The following is a 16,142-nucleotide window of genomic DNA, read 5'->3' on the forward strand; positions in this document are numbered from 1 at the left end:
TGTGTTCCGTACAGCAATTCCAAGTAAACTTCCCGTTGCCTTTGAAGGAATGCAATTTGAAGGTTGTACAGTCACATTTATCTTCAACAACGCTATCAAAGTGAATAGCAGGCACAAATGCAGCTTCAGCTCTGGCCACCATCTTGAATATTTTTGGATAAATGAATCACATGACCGCATCATCTGACAACAAAATAAATGTATCCATTTGGGAGAGCGTTTTCGAAAGCTCTGTTTTTGCTGTCAAAAACCTTGTCTCCGTGTGGATGGAAGGTCAAAACGTAGAGAAAGAAAATGTGTTTTCAAACTAAAACATATTAGTGTGGACATGACCTAAGAAAGTAGATTGGGTCCATTTTGATTTCCTGCTGTCTTTAAACAAATACCAAAACTGGGATTTTCTGCCTGGTGCAACTGAATTCTTTAAAATTATTTTTGAACATTTCTTAAATGCAACCACCAATATGTCCTGCTCTCCCCTCCTTTCTTTCCCCCTCTTCTTTTCCATCTCCTCTGAGCATTCTTCTCTGGAGAGAGGCTTCTAGTATAGCTGAATCAATCTGGTGCGAGTGGCCATCACTGGGCCCCATATTAAATATCAGGGTGGATAACTAGTTAATAAGCACAGCAAACCCAACACAATTGATTTTTCTCATCAGCATGTCATGATCACGTTCCTCTCACCCATCTCCAGTCAAGTGTGTCTGCTTGACATGAATTCATCTGTTGAAGGGGCTTTGATGTCAGTTCCAGTCTGCAATTTAAAGTATGTTAGTTAACTGTTTACCACAAGACAAACAAAAGGCATGAATCTGTGTAAATAATTGCATGCACAGCAGTTGTTTGAAAGGTTTTTACTGAGTGTGTGGAAATAAACGTTAGTGGATGATGTTATGAACACTGTCAGTGTGAGTGTGTGTCTGTCTGTGTGGGGGTGTGAGTAGGAGGATGAAAATGGACAGAACAGTATTCCTAAGTGGAGCTGCAAGAGCGTGACAGCTTAGATTGATTCATTGCTTTCCCCATGGAGACCCTCTCACTTTCACCCCCGAGAATCCCTGTGTGCACAGAGCATCAGGCACCCGTTTAGACTTGCTGTAGCATTGTATGGGGGGCATTAAGTGTTTTAGCCTGCCGGGGTATGAATCACGCAGCTGTTTGATGTCATAGAGAAGAGCGAGCAATGACCGCAGCCCACCCGCACCCGCTTTATTAGCTTAGCGCTTAGCTCCAGACGTGACACACACTCATTTATTTAATATCGGCCGCAATATTTCTCTCAGTCTGCGCCCATCCTCCGTGGCCCTCCATCTGAATCTATCCATCTCTCCCCGACAGTAGAGCCCTCTCTACTCTGTGGAGCACCTTTCCTTTCTCCTTTTGCTGATTTGATCAGGTATCACAGGATGTTATGCGATATTGTCTTATCAAAGGGACTGGGGAGATAAATCTCAATGATGATATCATTAATCAAATCCCGTGGGGACATGAGGAGGAGGGAGTGAGTACTTTTAACTCTTTCCTGGCCAAACGCAAGGCGGTTGGCATAATTGGACCATGTCTTTTAATTTTTAATATTGTTATATGAAAAGCCTGCCAAGTTGCTATATCTACACTTGGCATGACAAATGGGTGGTGCTTTGAGGAATTATCAAATTGTGCTTTGATTTACATATTACTTCTTCATGATGTTTTTTGTTCAAAGTGGAATTTCATTCAAATGGATGAATAGTGCAAACTTAAGGGAATTGCTATGCCCTTGTTTCATTTCCATTTTCCTGAAGTGAAGGGTCTTAATCGAAGCAAGCTTTAAAGAGGCCACATAAGGAGCTGAATCATTTAATTCCAGTTCGAGCCTCAAAACAATTCCAACCCCACTGTTTGCAAAACACATGTATTTCAATCTGCAATGAAAATGAGACTTGTCTCCTTTAGTTAGAGTGATACATTGTGGATGGTGTGTGTGTGTTGGAGTAAGAGGGTGAGTTGTGTAAATTGTTTACATGCATGTCTTTGTCAGGCAGAGGAGGCTGATGAATTCTCTGTCCTCTCCTGTGCCCAGATGGGTAATGATCTCTGGGTACAAGGGTCGTCTATGTCCCCGCTCATTCCACACATGATAAATGAGCCCAACTTTGCCACCCATGTGATTGCTGCCAAATTTTATGCTCAACTTGAAACAGTGTACCAGATTTCACAGTGCCTTCACAATAATCTGATTTTTCCCCACTTCATAAGTGATGACTCCCCTCTGTTCTCCCGTAAAAAAAAAAAAATAAATCCCAACATTTTTTGCAACACAGCAGTAAGCAGGCTTAGAGTTTAAGCACATGTCATGATAAATGTTTCAGCACTAATCTTTTGTTTTCAAGTAGATTTCTTCTTTTCTTTTGTCATTAAATGATTGATTGAAGATGTTGAGGTTTTTAAGTATGCATTGACCCTTATTATCAGTAAATAAAAGGAATTTTCAAGCAAGATAACTCCATACATGTATCTATACAGTGTCTGTCTGTAACACAGGTCAGCAAAGAGATTTGGTGGTGTTCTTATGTCAGGCCATTAGGAGCTATAGATGTGACCGCCTTATGGAGTTATATGGTTATGGGCTGTAAAATGAAATGAGAAATAATTTCACACCCAGAGCTGGAGCAGTAATCGAGGCAGTGGGGAAACACTGGGTTATGCACTTCCTCTTTAAAATACGTGCATGTCTCACAGCTCCACATTGGATTCAGTTTCAGATTTCTTGCTTTACTATATACCCTAATAGAGTGCAGTGCCTGATAAAGCATCATATCTTGTTCATCATTGGGGGTTTTTTTTTATAAAAAGGGTGTGTCATTACTAGTTTGGATGTTAGTTCTCATTTTGGTTTCTTGGTAGCTTTATTTTCTGATTGGAATGAAATTATTATTTTCCTAAATGACATCATGGCATAATTCAGCCAACACACCACAGCTGAGCAAAGATGAAGACCTATAATGTTAATGTTTTGAAACTTTCTCACACCACCATCAGGATTTTTTTTTTGTGGGTGAACTCACTCAGCCTCAACCAATCCTTTCCAGGTTTTACACCTGCTTTTGTACCAAAGACATAGCAGCCCAGCTCATTGTTCCAAACACTCCCTCTTTCTCTGTCCACATAAAGACCCATTTTTATTACTCAGGGGAATTAAATAACTTTTAGAATGTGGTTTTCTATAAATCACTAAACAATGAATATTCATTCTGGAGCGGGGCAGGCATTACTTGGAAAAGTTGTATTCTTTGTTGGGCTCGGTGACGGCATGTGGGCAAGTGAACGACAGCAATTTATGAAGCTGTTAAAGAAAAACAGCAGGCATGGAGCATGGTACTCCCACTCTGTTGTCTGCTTTATAAGCATGCACGCTAATCAAGACTAAATGCTTTTTTACAAGCCAGCCACTAATAAGAGGAGATTTTAAAGCTTTATAGTCCCAGTGCTGATTGTAGACTGTAGGGAATGGACTGTCCGGATGGCTCACTCTCCTTGATCAAGGTCAATGTTTTTTAGTGACTTTAAAGAGATACCTGTGTGAGAATGACCTTGGGAAAGATGCCTTGCCTGTGCTCAAATTTCAAGACAAAATTAACCTTAAACTAATTGTGCATTATATTTTAAGGAATAGTTTGCACAAACGTAATAATTCTCTCATCATTAACTTACTATTAACATGCCATTTCAAACTTGTATTACTTTCTTTGTTCTGTGAAACACAAAGATATTTTGATGGTAATATGGTATGTGAATATATCCAAACAATGCAAGTCAATGCGGTCCAACACTTCAAAGCTGTAAAACAGACATTAAGCGATCCGATCGGTTTTGGGTGATGTACTCATGCTCTGTGCATGCATCAAGTGCAAGGAAGTATAATAAAAATTCAAATCATGATTAGGAGACTACAGATGTAAAGATTTATAATGAAAAAGGAGTTATGGCCTGTTCTCTCCCAAAACCAATCGTATCGCTTCAGCAGACATGGATTAGGCCACTTGAGTCATTGGGTTACATTTATGCTGCCTTTGTCTTATTTGGAGCTTGAAGTGTTGGACCCCATTGACTTGCATTGTATGGATATTCACATCATATCTGCATTAAAATATCTCCGTTTGTATTCAGCAGAAGAAAGTCTTACAAATTTGAGACAGTATCAGGGCGATTAAATGATGTGAGAATAATCGTTTTTGGTGAACTATTCCTTTTAAAAGGACAGTTAACCCAAAATTAAATTTCTGTCATTATTTACTTATTGTTCTTCTTGAAGGTCAGCCTTATAGGAGATATTGAGTCCATAAATGCTGCTTTCCCTGTTTTAATGACCCTTCCTTTATTTACATCCTAATACTACCTGATTGTGCGTGCGTGTGTGTGTTGGGGGAGGGTCTGGACTCAATTGTAGAGTCAAACAGATATGTAATAAATGAAGCTATTGGAAAAGGCAGTGAAACGGCAGGCACTAATCGGGGGGATTGTGCCTAGGAGAACGCTGGTGCAATGTTAAATCAATACTGTAGATCAGTGCTCCATCTGGCTTGAAAATGAGCAGATCACCATAAACATCTCGCCAAGCACCTCGCCACACAATCAATGGTGACTATATTGATTTAGTTATTGTGAGTTCATATGCTGTGGACAGTGTTAAATATACATTCACCAACTGAGAGGCATTTGTCTGAGGATGTTTAGTAAAGACCCTTGAGCTGGGAACGGGTGAGAGCATGACCTCAAAAGACTAAGGAAGCCCAGTAATAAATTGATCTATAATTGAACTTGTATTTATTTTGACATCATGGTCCTTTTGTAGCAGTGAATTTACTGTTACCAATTGGAAAGTCTGGCTTTAATTAGGTAATGCACCCATATGGAATTTCTGGGCAATATACTGATAATTCACAGCTCATTGGGGCCGATACCGATGTAAAACTCTCTACATTGAGCGAAAATTACTCCCATATGAGACCAAATTTCACGATATGCAACTGAAAATGTCGGTAATTTGCCATTGGCTGGTAAATGTTTAGATTTCACTCACCAGTGATTGAGTAGTATATTGGCAAAGATGTTCAAGTTTGAGAGCTGGTACCGATTTTAATGTGTGTTACTAATCAATGTAAATAGATTTAAATAGTATAAATTATGCATTAAACAATAAACATGCAAAAAAAAAAATTATGTAGGCAGTATAATATATTTATCGATAGAATATTGATTGAATTGAGAGCTTGTGAATCGAATCAGAAAATCTGTATCAATACCCTGCCATACATTTATTTGCCCTTTTTATGAGTATTTATGGTAATCCTAATAAATTGCTAACAGAGAGAGAATGATGAACTTTTAACATATGTAATAATGCATTAAACCAAAATTAGATGAATTAAAAGCATGCAACAAACATTAAGCAACAAAACACAATACGAACCCTACTCTATGTATACATGATGTAATATGTATGCTACATGCGTGTCTTATTTACTGACTATTATTAATGCACTTCTCTGTGACAGTTCTATTTTATAACTTGTGAAATGTGATCACAAGAATCATAATGGGAATATGTAACTTCATACAGATCAAATAGACATGAGTCATAATGTAAGAGAAGTCTCAACTTGTAAAATACAACAAGCACATTAGTTTCACTCACAAACTACTGTTATTAGCCATCTCACATCACTCACATTATTTCAAGATCTATGCACCATGTTACGTTGTGTTTGGGCTTCTTTTAATCGCAACCCTTTGCTGTAAATAATGATGTGGTGTTTTCCTTTTTTTTTCTCCAAGTAATTTGCTAAAATAATTGCCCCTAAGTTACATAGATTTTTGTAGTGTTTTCATTTATTGCTCAATGAAGCATAAACAAAATAAGGGAAATGGCATATCAATACTTACAGCAGATGATCCTGGTTAAAACAAGGTGTAGAGAGATATTAAAATAATCCTCACAGAGCAACATGAGCTTGACTTGCAACACTAGCCTGGCTTTCACATTGTGTGTGCATGTGCACTGCCGCTTAACACTGCCCAAGTCCCTACCTGAAGAGGCAGGCAGGCAGAGATTCTCAGCCGCAAGCGCATAAACAGTTGCAGATTTTCAGCGGTGCTATTAGTATTCTGATTTTTCCGGTTAACAGACAATAATAAATCTGCTACTGATACATTGTGCATTCCTAGTTTTAATTGTGCCTTGGTGTTGTTTAGAATTTGCAGATGGTTTAACCGCGTTAGTATGTAGAATTTGCTAATTTGTGTGACTTTGCATAACTTTTCAAAATTAATTAGCTTTCCACCATTTTCAGCATTGTGAGCTGGTCCAAGCTAGTTTGTATTGCTATGATATAACTCCAGCTTTTGCTTCTTTACATGTAGGATAACAGAGGACTCCACAGTGACCACGCTGGAGGCGCTAAAGGCCCGTATCCGAGAACTGGAGAAGCAGATCCTCAGAGGCGACCGATACAAGTGTCTCATCTGCATGGTAAGAACTCTTTTCTTGCCAATAATGTGTGTGTTGGCGAGTTTGTGTGAGGCTGTCTGCTTGTAACCCATCCTTAATAAGATGCCATTGTGGGTGTAAACTAACACCCGCAATCCTGCACCCAGCTGGCTGAAGCTTTTATTTTTTTCCTCCTTCAGTATAAACTAATCAAGCATGGCCTAAAAAATGTACCCCCACAAAGAGGTTCTTTTGCTTTTGAGAAGTCATCCAGGAGTCATAGATATTTATGCCATGCCTTTTCAGGTATAGGTTCTGGAAGTGTTTCTCACAGAAGTGACACCCCCTTCATGGGCCTCGAGGTTGATTAACCTTTCTCTCTTGAATTTATAGAATTTCCCATTCACTTAAGTGTCATTAAACCAAAAGAGGTACTGTAGCATCACAAAAAGGTGAAGATTGATTTTTATCTGGGCCTTGTTGTATGGAGGACTAATATAAAATAAAGAAATATATTTGCAAATAAATAAAATAAAAAAAAATAAGTGTACATAGAATTAACAGAATTTTCAAGTATTTATACATTTATTTCCTCATTTATGTATACATTTATTTCCACTGTTTATCAGTGTGTGTGTGTGTATGTATGTATATATATACATATACACTTGTGTATGTATATATATATATACACTTGTATATTTACTTGTTTCTAAAAAAAATTGTCCGTTTGGTAATAACAGGGCGTTTTTTCTACTTCAGGCTTAGCAATCAAGCTCGAAGTGACATATTGTGGTTGACAAAATTAAAATTGATCTTGAAATAACAGACTTGAATATAGCCACAGATATGTGTGAACGTGTACTAAGAAATTGTAAAATATACCTGTGAACAGAGCAAGTTAAGTAGGATATGAATGATCTCTGTTGAATGAACCTGTATGGACACTGGATTTCTTAAATGTCTGGGATTCTGCTGAATATCTTAGCAGACAATCTTAACTAATAACTTAACTAAATCAATCTGATTTAATAACAGACACATACACAAAAAGCAGCGTGTGCATGTGTGAAAAATCCGCTTTTAAGCCTATCTAATTTAAAAGCACCTGATGTTGGTAATAAGAGCTTAGGTTTATTCAAGGATTACAGTTGGAAAGATCATAAATGTATTTACACAATAATCACAATCACCAAAAATTGGAGGAAAAAACTAAAATATAAAAGCAATTTTATTGTTCTTAGTATTATTATCTATCATGCTTACATGTATAGCCTTTTCTTTTATCTGGCATATTGCTAATGAGACCCACGCACCCGCTATATGTGATGAGATGCGCCCGGAAACAAACAAAAAGGGCATCTGCACAACAATCTCATTGAAGTCTATGCAAGCATATTGTGATATTACATATGCATTGCCTAATTGTGCACGCATAACATGTGACAATTCAATATGACCAATGACAATTTGACAATATAGCTTGTGAAAATTCAAATAAATAAAAATTAGCAAATTTTTTCAAGAATATCGCTCATAAAAACTGAAGGATACTAACTAATAAAGTGCATTTCTCGTTCAAAAAGATGACACTTGTGCACCTGTCTCAACACATTATACTGAAATTACTAACACAACATCTAATGCCATACATTGTCATGCACAGTGTGTGCTGCAAGCAGTCATGCAAGACAAAGTATCAGAATTCTTGTGAAGGAGCTTGACAAGCATAGTCGGTTCCACCTCCATTCTGCCTCCTGTCCACTCTTTCCCATTGAAAATAAATTGGGAAACTCTCGGTTACTGGGTAAAATATAAAACACCCTGAAAGGGTCATGAAACACTGAGCTACAGTTGATGTTGACAGATATGCACAGTATGTGTTGCACATGATTGAAGACAATGTTGGCATCCATTCATTTTAATTTTAATTTAATTTAGGGAATTTATTTTATATTTATTTTGACACAATTTTCATCTTCTGGGTTTAAAATCAACATTAAGTTAACATCACTCAATGTGACCTTTCCATGTACTATAGCGCATCATTGTGTCATCTGTGTCCAGTAATTTTTATTAGACTGCTTGGCCTTATCCTATGAGATGGCACTATTTCATAATTATTCATGAAATCATGTGACATTATCATAAGGCATGCCCTTCTGTGAGTTGATCCCGGGCCATGAGTTTTCAAGTCTGCGTGGCTTCCCCACGATGCTAACAGAGAGACAGTCTTTTAATCGGTGGCGAAACTTTTAGAATTTTCACGCAGCACGTATTTATTACATAAGAGTTTCAAGATATGTGGTGAGGTGGACTAGGGCTTGTTTGAGGCGAGGTTTACACTGATAGTCTCAGACACGAATGTTATCGATCCATCCATCGCTAATATGTGTTAACTGATCTAATCACATACATTTTTGAATCAGTGTTTTTGAATAATTCTTAAAAGTTTAAAAAACTTGGCATTAGTTTGCACATTAAATTACACCCACAAATTGACCAGTGTGTTTCTGTGTAATGTATTGTTAGCTTACAAAACAGTGTATGATTTATTTGTTCATTTTGTTATCGTGAGAATATTTGATTCTCTTAACTGCATTTGAGAAATAAAGTTAAATGACTAGATCATACATTTGTTATGGACCCCCACACACACACACACACACACACCGATGTTGACCACGCCCACTCTCCCTGGCAGTTATTTAAACTTTGGTGAGAACTGAACTGTGCTGAAACAGGGGGTTTCATGACCCTTTAATGACAGGGGATGAGCAGATCTGTGTTCACTTCCAAACCCACCTGAGGCTTCTTTTCAAGTCTATAGACTTTTGTCAACCACAAGATGTCACTGTGGCCTCCAAGCTTCACTCTGAGCTTGATTGCTATGCCTAAAGTAGAAAAACGTATATTAACATATGGACAAAGAAATGTTGAAATAAGTACACATGCAAAAATACATAAGTATAAATACAAAGATTCATGTAAATATTTGGATATGATTGGAGTAATGCTCAAAGGCTTTTCCTTCCTCTGTGCTCACTTAAACTGTGCAGCCTTTAGGGTTAATCATTTCCCAGTGGTGGTCTACTGCCACCCGCTGTTGATTTGAGGTGTAGCAGGCATGTTAGGGCACTACCAAAAGATTACATGCAGCTAGAAATAAGTTCTGGAAGTGTTAACATGTTTCTGTAGTCATCACATGCCTAGAATGATATCCAAACTGAATACTCATGCAAAATGCCACAGAAACTCCATCCATCCCGTCCTTTATCCAAGCTCCATGTCAATAGCTACATCCATTGGTCTGATGTGTGTGTTCGTGCCTTCTATGGCAGCCACATTCTTGTTCTCAGTTCCGCTCTTGAATATCCCTGCAGCGGAAGCCATCACAAACAGGGGCTGACGGCAAGAATCAGGTGACTGAGAGGCGCGGGAGTGCAGAGGCCCTGCAGCTCGGTGTGTACTGTTTATACAGAGGCTACGTAGCAGCGGGCAATAGTAGGATTAAGAAGCTGCTGCCCCTACAGAGGGTAAGGCTCTCTGTGCTCCCACTGGCCTGATCCCGCCTGACCCCTGCACTGCCCCTCACGCTCCCTGCCTGTCCCCATGGCTGCGCTCTGTACTGTGCTGGTGCTGTCTTGTGTTATGTATGGATAGGTGTATTTTTTGCATTTGACCTGGTTAAAAGAATCTTCTCTTTTTGTTTATCTTTCTCAGGACTCATATACGATGCCTCTCACCTCCATCCAGTGTTGGCATGTTCACTGTGAAGAATGCTGGCTTAGGACTCTGGTAAGAACTACACACATTATCACATATTAACATGTTTTTAAATACCATGGTATATAAATATGGTTATCCTTTAGTATCATGATATGTATCGAAGTACCATGGTGATACCATCTGATACTATCTCTGTACTGTGGTACTGGGCTTTTCCCAGTGTATAATGCAGATAATGGAGTTGTTCATTTTGAAAATATTTTGCTTATTTGGCTGCAGATTTGGTTGATGTTGGAGAGTTCATCTGTATCTCTCTTCAATATAACCTGTGAGATTCCTCACGTAGCGCTTCAGGTTCTAATCCCTTTTGACAGCGTTGCATGCTGAGCTAACCTCTTATCATCAGACTTGTGATTGCCTCTGCTTGTCTGTTTGTAATCCCAACATTTACACTCACTCACTGGCTCTTCCTCTACTCTCTAAGCTATTTTAGCCAGTCTTCGTCATAGAGCCCATTCACATTAGCCACTAACACATTCTGTCACCACACACGGAACCAATTAATAAGGAAATGTTTCCCAGCCTCAGCCTTTTTCCAATATGCTATATATTAAATTAGATCTTTTCTTCACCGCTTATCACATGCTGTCTGTGTACAGCAAGCTGATGAGAAGCGGGATCAGAGGCGTGTGTGTGTGCGCGCCACAACGGCTTGTTACTAATGCAGGCATTAAAATTGTTGCCTGAAGACAGCAATAAAAGTAGCACAGCGGGGCTCCTTGCGTCTTGATCAAAGTAAATGCATGTAATTTGGTTAGCGTCAGCCTTGTTTTATGAAGCTAATGGAGCAGAGCAGCAGCTTGCTGCTGATGTGAGGAGCCTGTGTTTAGTCCATGACCTGCAAACACTCATTAAAACCAGGTAAACTCCCGCGTCCCAGAACAAAGGAACCAAATCTCAAGCCCCTTTGTGTCTGGAGTAACATGGTTAAGAAGGGTGTTCGCAAGAAAGATGGGTATAGAATTAAAAAGAGTTGTAAATGCTACATTGCTGAATCAATTTGGAGAATGCATGTATAGGGCCCTATGATTTACACATTGCGCAAATCAGTCGTGGAATCCAGTCATTAAAACTGAATTAACTAGAAAACGAGGAATGTCATGGAATTTAACATTTTTATTTTGTGTGAAAATAATAAATGCACAATCAAATTAAAATCTTGATATGTTCTAGTGTGATGATTAAACCAAAAAAGGCTGAGACTTATGGTCTGCAAGAGGTATGCACTTAAACAGTAAGTGAACATGAGAAGCCAATGCTAGTACACTAACCACATCATTAACTTCACGTGCGCTCTGTTTTAATGACAAAGAGCAGAGCAGTTTATTCACTGTAAAAAGCATGGCACATGCAGACTATATATTTATATAATGACGTCATACCCTTTTGCTGTTTAAAAAGCACATTAGCCCATGTAGTGAACTGCTTTCCGGAGGTGAAATGTGAAGCTTAATTTAACTAGACGCGTGAAATTGAAAAAAATGCAATAATCAATGTAGTAGTAGTAGTAGTAGTAATAATAATGATAATATATCAATGATAATTACATTTATATGTAAGCAATATCTCCTTTAAGAATTTCTCCACTGCTTGTATTAATGACAATGAAGTTCAGTTAGGAAACTCTACATGGTGCGGCTGATAGGTTGAACAGGTGCACCTTGTCCTACACACCAGGAAATGGCTGCAGCAGTGCTGTATGTGTAGCTTTATCTCTCCACCTCCCCATCATAAATTTAGATCAGCTTTATGGGGGCTTTATCTTGATGTTGGTACAGTAGCAGCAGCATGTCTCCTGTGTCTCGGCAGCATCAATCTTTGGTGGCAACAGCAGCAATATATTGACTCATGTCAAGCAGCAGCATACGTGAAGCAGATCTAGTCTGCCAAGACTAGGCTTACTTCATTCTCAGTATTATCAATTACATTCTTTAATCTATCTCCAAGAGTTGTCCTTGCTGAAGTACTGTGGTGCTCTACTGTGCAGCACTCTATTTGAACACTTCAATTGATAAAAACAATGCATTGGTATATATTAAGTTTTCATTTAATTGAAATTCTATAAAATAGTTTACAATTTGTTTAATGATAAAATTTAATTAAACTTAACCTGGAATTCAGAGAAAATAAAACCGAAAACATGGAATTTGGGGGAATAAAAAATCTAACTGAATTTGGACAAAAATGTATCTGATTTACTAGGGCCCTACATGTACATGGAGCTACATAATGCTAATTAGTTTTTTCTAAATTGATCCTGACTCATTGATCCCCACACCTCTTACTCATTTCTCACTGGCCACATTGAAATAAACCAATCTAACAGTCAGACTGTGAAGTCCATTCCAAAACGTTCACAATTATTTGCACATTGACCAATGAGGCATGATGTTAGACTAATTGAAGTGGCCATTGCAAGTTAAACTGCAACACAAGCCAAATAGTGTTGCTGGATCTCTTTCTTTAAATTGGTGCTGTGGGGATCAATGGACCAGTTTCTGGTGCGCTTTACTGTAGACATGAACTACAGGTCCATATGGAGACACAGATCCGCTTTACAGACAGATGTGAAAGCGGACTTCAGCATTTTTCACTCTGATATCCTTACTGCTCCCAGACTCCACTATTTGCTGACAGCTGTTTATTCTTTAGTCTGGGGCAAAATATTCCTCATCTGCAATATGTCTTAACCCACCCTAAACCTGACAGTTCATATAGGTGCTTTATGATAAATGAGAGAGCGAGAGAGAAATTTGCCCTGTTTTTGGTCCGTGTCACTGGCACATTTGTGCGAAAGTTACACATTCTTCACTGTAATGCTAGTGACTCCATCTGAACATCACTTCACAGTTGGGTCTATTTCTAGAGGTGGTACACAAACATGAGGATTTTATATAATTTATGCCTTGGGACATACAGCAGTTAACCTGTACTGTCTCTGTCAAGTGTTCCCTTGTTGATGTGGTATTTTATGAAGCTGAGTATATAGTTTGCTGACTTTAAGACGGGATCTTGTTGTGAAATTCACTCACTCCCTGTGCAGCATGTGTGTGGCAGACAGCAGACCACACAGCTCCCCTTCCTTCTCCTCTACCTCTCCCTGCAGTTCTCCAGGCTTTTATGCACAGGTTTTATGAGTACTGGCTGAACATCAGAGTGGTGGTGTGATGGACGCATGCCTGTTGAACAGGGTGGGCCGCCTGGCACACAAAGCCCTGCCATACCCCCTTTTTTTTTTTTTTTAAGTACATATATATGCGGAATTGTATTGGACTAAGAGTGCCTTGACTAGCATGAAGTTAATTGTATTCACATTTTACAAAGGAAATGGCTTGTTTATCTCTCAAAGACAAGCATCTCACCCACTTTCTCAATTTTTCTTCCAACAGGGAAACAAGAAACTGTGCCCTCAATGCAACACCATCACATCACCAGGGGACCTCAGGCGTGTCTACTTATGAACAAAACAACATGGATTCTATTTTTTTGTTTGTTTTTTTTACATTTCAATTTGCGCTAGTGTATTTTGGTTTCCCCACCTCCTAAAAGGGTGATGTTTTGTCCAGCTGACTGATCATAAGAGGCATGAGCTCTCTGACTCAAATTTGACTCTATATGGGGACTTTATCAAGCATAGGACTCATGAGGACTGTGTAATCTCAGTCCTCTGCTATAATTGCTTGTGTGAAAAGCCCCACCTCCCTCCTGAGGCAGGTGTGTGTGATACTGCCCTCTTGTGTCGGTCCATGGTCCATCCTCTAAAATGCTAACATGGTCCCTGGAACACCTTCTACTGAAGGAAACCTACATTGCATAGGCTTTTCGTCTCCCACTCTCTCTCCCTTTGTCCCTGGAACACCTTCTACTGAAGGAAACCTACATTGCATAGGCTTTTTGTCTCCCACTCTCTCTCCCTTTGGCAACTTCTTCACCAAATCTGCTGAGGTCATTCCCGATTGGAACATCAGAGAGTAATGATAGTAAGGGGCTCGTGTGGTCTCAGTCAGACTGACCACTCGAGGCTCTCCAGAACGCCTTGATCTTTATTTTCCGTTGTGTTCTATTTTCACCCCAAATCATTACTACTTTTGTGGTGTTCTAGTGATGTCAACCAAATTCAATGAATCAGTGCAAGCACATGTATAATAGTCTCTGTATGTTTATAGTGTTGTGAGTAAATGATATAGAGAACAAAACACCGTTGTATACACATGCACACACATACACAGAATTATATATTGATTAAAAAGTTCAGTTTTAGTTGGGGGTGGTTTGGGTCGGGAGGGAGGGGTATGTTTCAATCTTGGTGAGAAAAAAAGAAAACCCTCTGTATTTTTAAACAGATGTTGTTGTCTTTAAGTTGTATTTCATTGTACAGGAAGAAATGTAAGTAATAATAATAATGATAATAAAAAAAAACTACACAAAATAGGACTTAAAAGATTAAGGTGTACATTTTTCATGGAAATATACAGTAAAAACTGTAGATTAAACCCTAATGCAAGGGACAAAATCTTGTTTTCTTTGCTTTTTCTAAGAAATGGTGTGATTTGCTGTAGCTCACTCATTTTTCAGATGGACATATTTTGTCCCTAACAATAATATTGTTTCCACCCAGCTTGCAGAATGTGGTCAGCCTGTTAGGATTCAAATGATTGCTTAATCATTCCATTGAACATATTAAGACCCCCAAACAGTTGCATATAAGCAGCTTCTTCCCTTTGAAATTGACTTTTTTTATGAAAATGTCAACAAATTGGGGTGGTCTCATTGACAATTTTTGTTTGGATTTCCTCATAGACGTGAAGAAAATGGTTATCATGATTATTTTCATCTTCCATCAGAATTAATTACTTAACTGGAACAGTCAAGACTCACGTTTTCCCTCTGAGCGAGACGGTGCGTTTATATTTGTACATCTATGTATTCTGTGATTTCTGTATTGATGTAAGTGCAAAAAAGGAAAAACGAAAGGTCATTGCTGATGCCAACACCACAATAAACGATCAAATGTTGCATTTGTTATAAATTATTTTACTGTTCTATGAATCCTCATCACAAGCTGGGACATACTCTCCTCAAGATCAACAAGTCAAATGGTTTTTGTCATTCATTTTCACCAAGTAACCAAACCTCAGTCTTTACACTTTTAATTTGAATTGCTGTTCAGACACAGCATAACTCTTCAAAGACAGGTTTCTCTGCAACTTTATGATGTAAAATACAGGTAGTAAATATAAAGATTATGATGCTGTCCTTTGATAACCGTTCGCTCCTGCCCCAAAGAGAACAAATTACAAAAGGTGATTGTTTGATATGATTTGTGTCCTTGTATATTCTTGAAAATGGTACGTGTCTTTCCCGTTTGTAAGCATTGACATCAATTAAATGACTGTAAATCGAAATGGTCATCATGTGCTAGTTTTTTTTCCCCATTTGCCATACGTTATATTCTGTGTTTCAGAACAACCTCTATGAGCTCCACATGCTTCACGTATTGACGTAACTTTGGAAGTACTTCAATATACTGTTTGTCTTCTTGTCAGGTTGTAAAACAACTTCCTAAAGGTATTGTATTCTAGTTATCATGCATTCTACAGCATCCGGTAACAATAAGGAGCATTTGAAACTACACCATTGATTTTATACTATCCCAGACTAAGATAATGCGTCATGATCTTTTCGAATGAGAAAAGGAAGTGTTATTACTCTGCCACATACAGGGTAAATACCCTAGCGATGTTTTACACGAGCAGTCGTATCAAAGCACACAGTGCTCACTAAGAACTAATGAAAATTTAACGAAATTACAAGACGTTTTAAAACACTAAGAAGCCCTCAACCTCCCCAGAAGACCCTCTGATCTGTGGCCAAACTACAATAG

The 16,142-nt window shown here is 38.5% G+C and overlaps 1 protein-coding gene across 9 annotated transcripts in view; it reads left to right on the forward strand.

The window, feature by feature from the left end:
* LOC127649598 (E3 ubiquitin-protein ligase RNF220-like) overlaps positions 1-15,643 on the forward strand; it is a 155,480-nt gene extending 139,837 nt beyond the window's left edge. For 5 of the 9 annotated variants that reach the window (XM_052134783.1, XM_052134785.1, XM_052134786.1 and 2 more), the window contains 4 exons: positions 6,403-6,511; positions 9,853-10,005; positions 10,193-10,267; positions 13,648-15,643. In XM_052134783.1, the coding sequence (XP_051990743.1) occupies positions 6,403-6,511; positions 9,853-10,005; positions 10,193-10,267; positions 13,648-13,719 (409 nt within the window). In that variant the 3' untranslated portion in view covers positions 13,720-15,643. The remainder of the gene's footprint in view (positions 1-6,402; positions 6,512-9,852; positions 10,006-10,192; positions 10,268-13,647) is intronic. The other 4 variants (XM_052134787.1, XM_052134789.1, XM_052134791.1 and 1 more) reach the window with 1 other exon arrangement.
* Positions 15,644-16,142: the final 499 nt, after the last annotated feature.

Source organism: Xyrauchen texanus, chromosome 9 (genome assembly GCF_025860055.1).
Source record: "Xyrauchen texanus isolate HMW12.3.18 chromosome 9, RBS_HiC_50CHRs, whole genome shotgun sequence".
In the NCBI taxonomy this organism is placed as follows: domain Eukaryota; kingdom Metazoa; phylum Chordata; class Actinopteri; order Cypriniformes; family Catostomidae; genus Xyrauchen; species Xyrauchen texanus.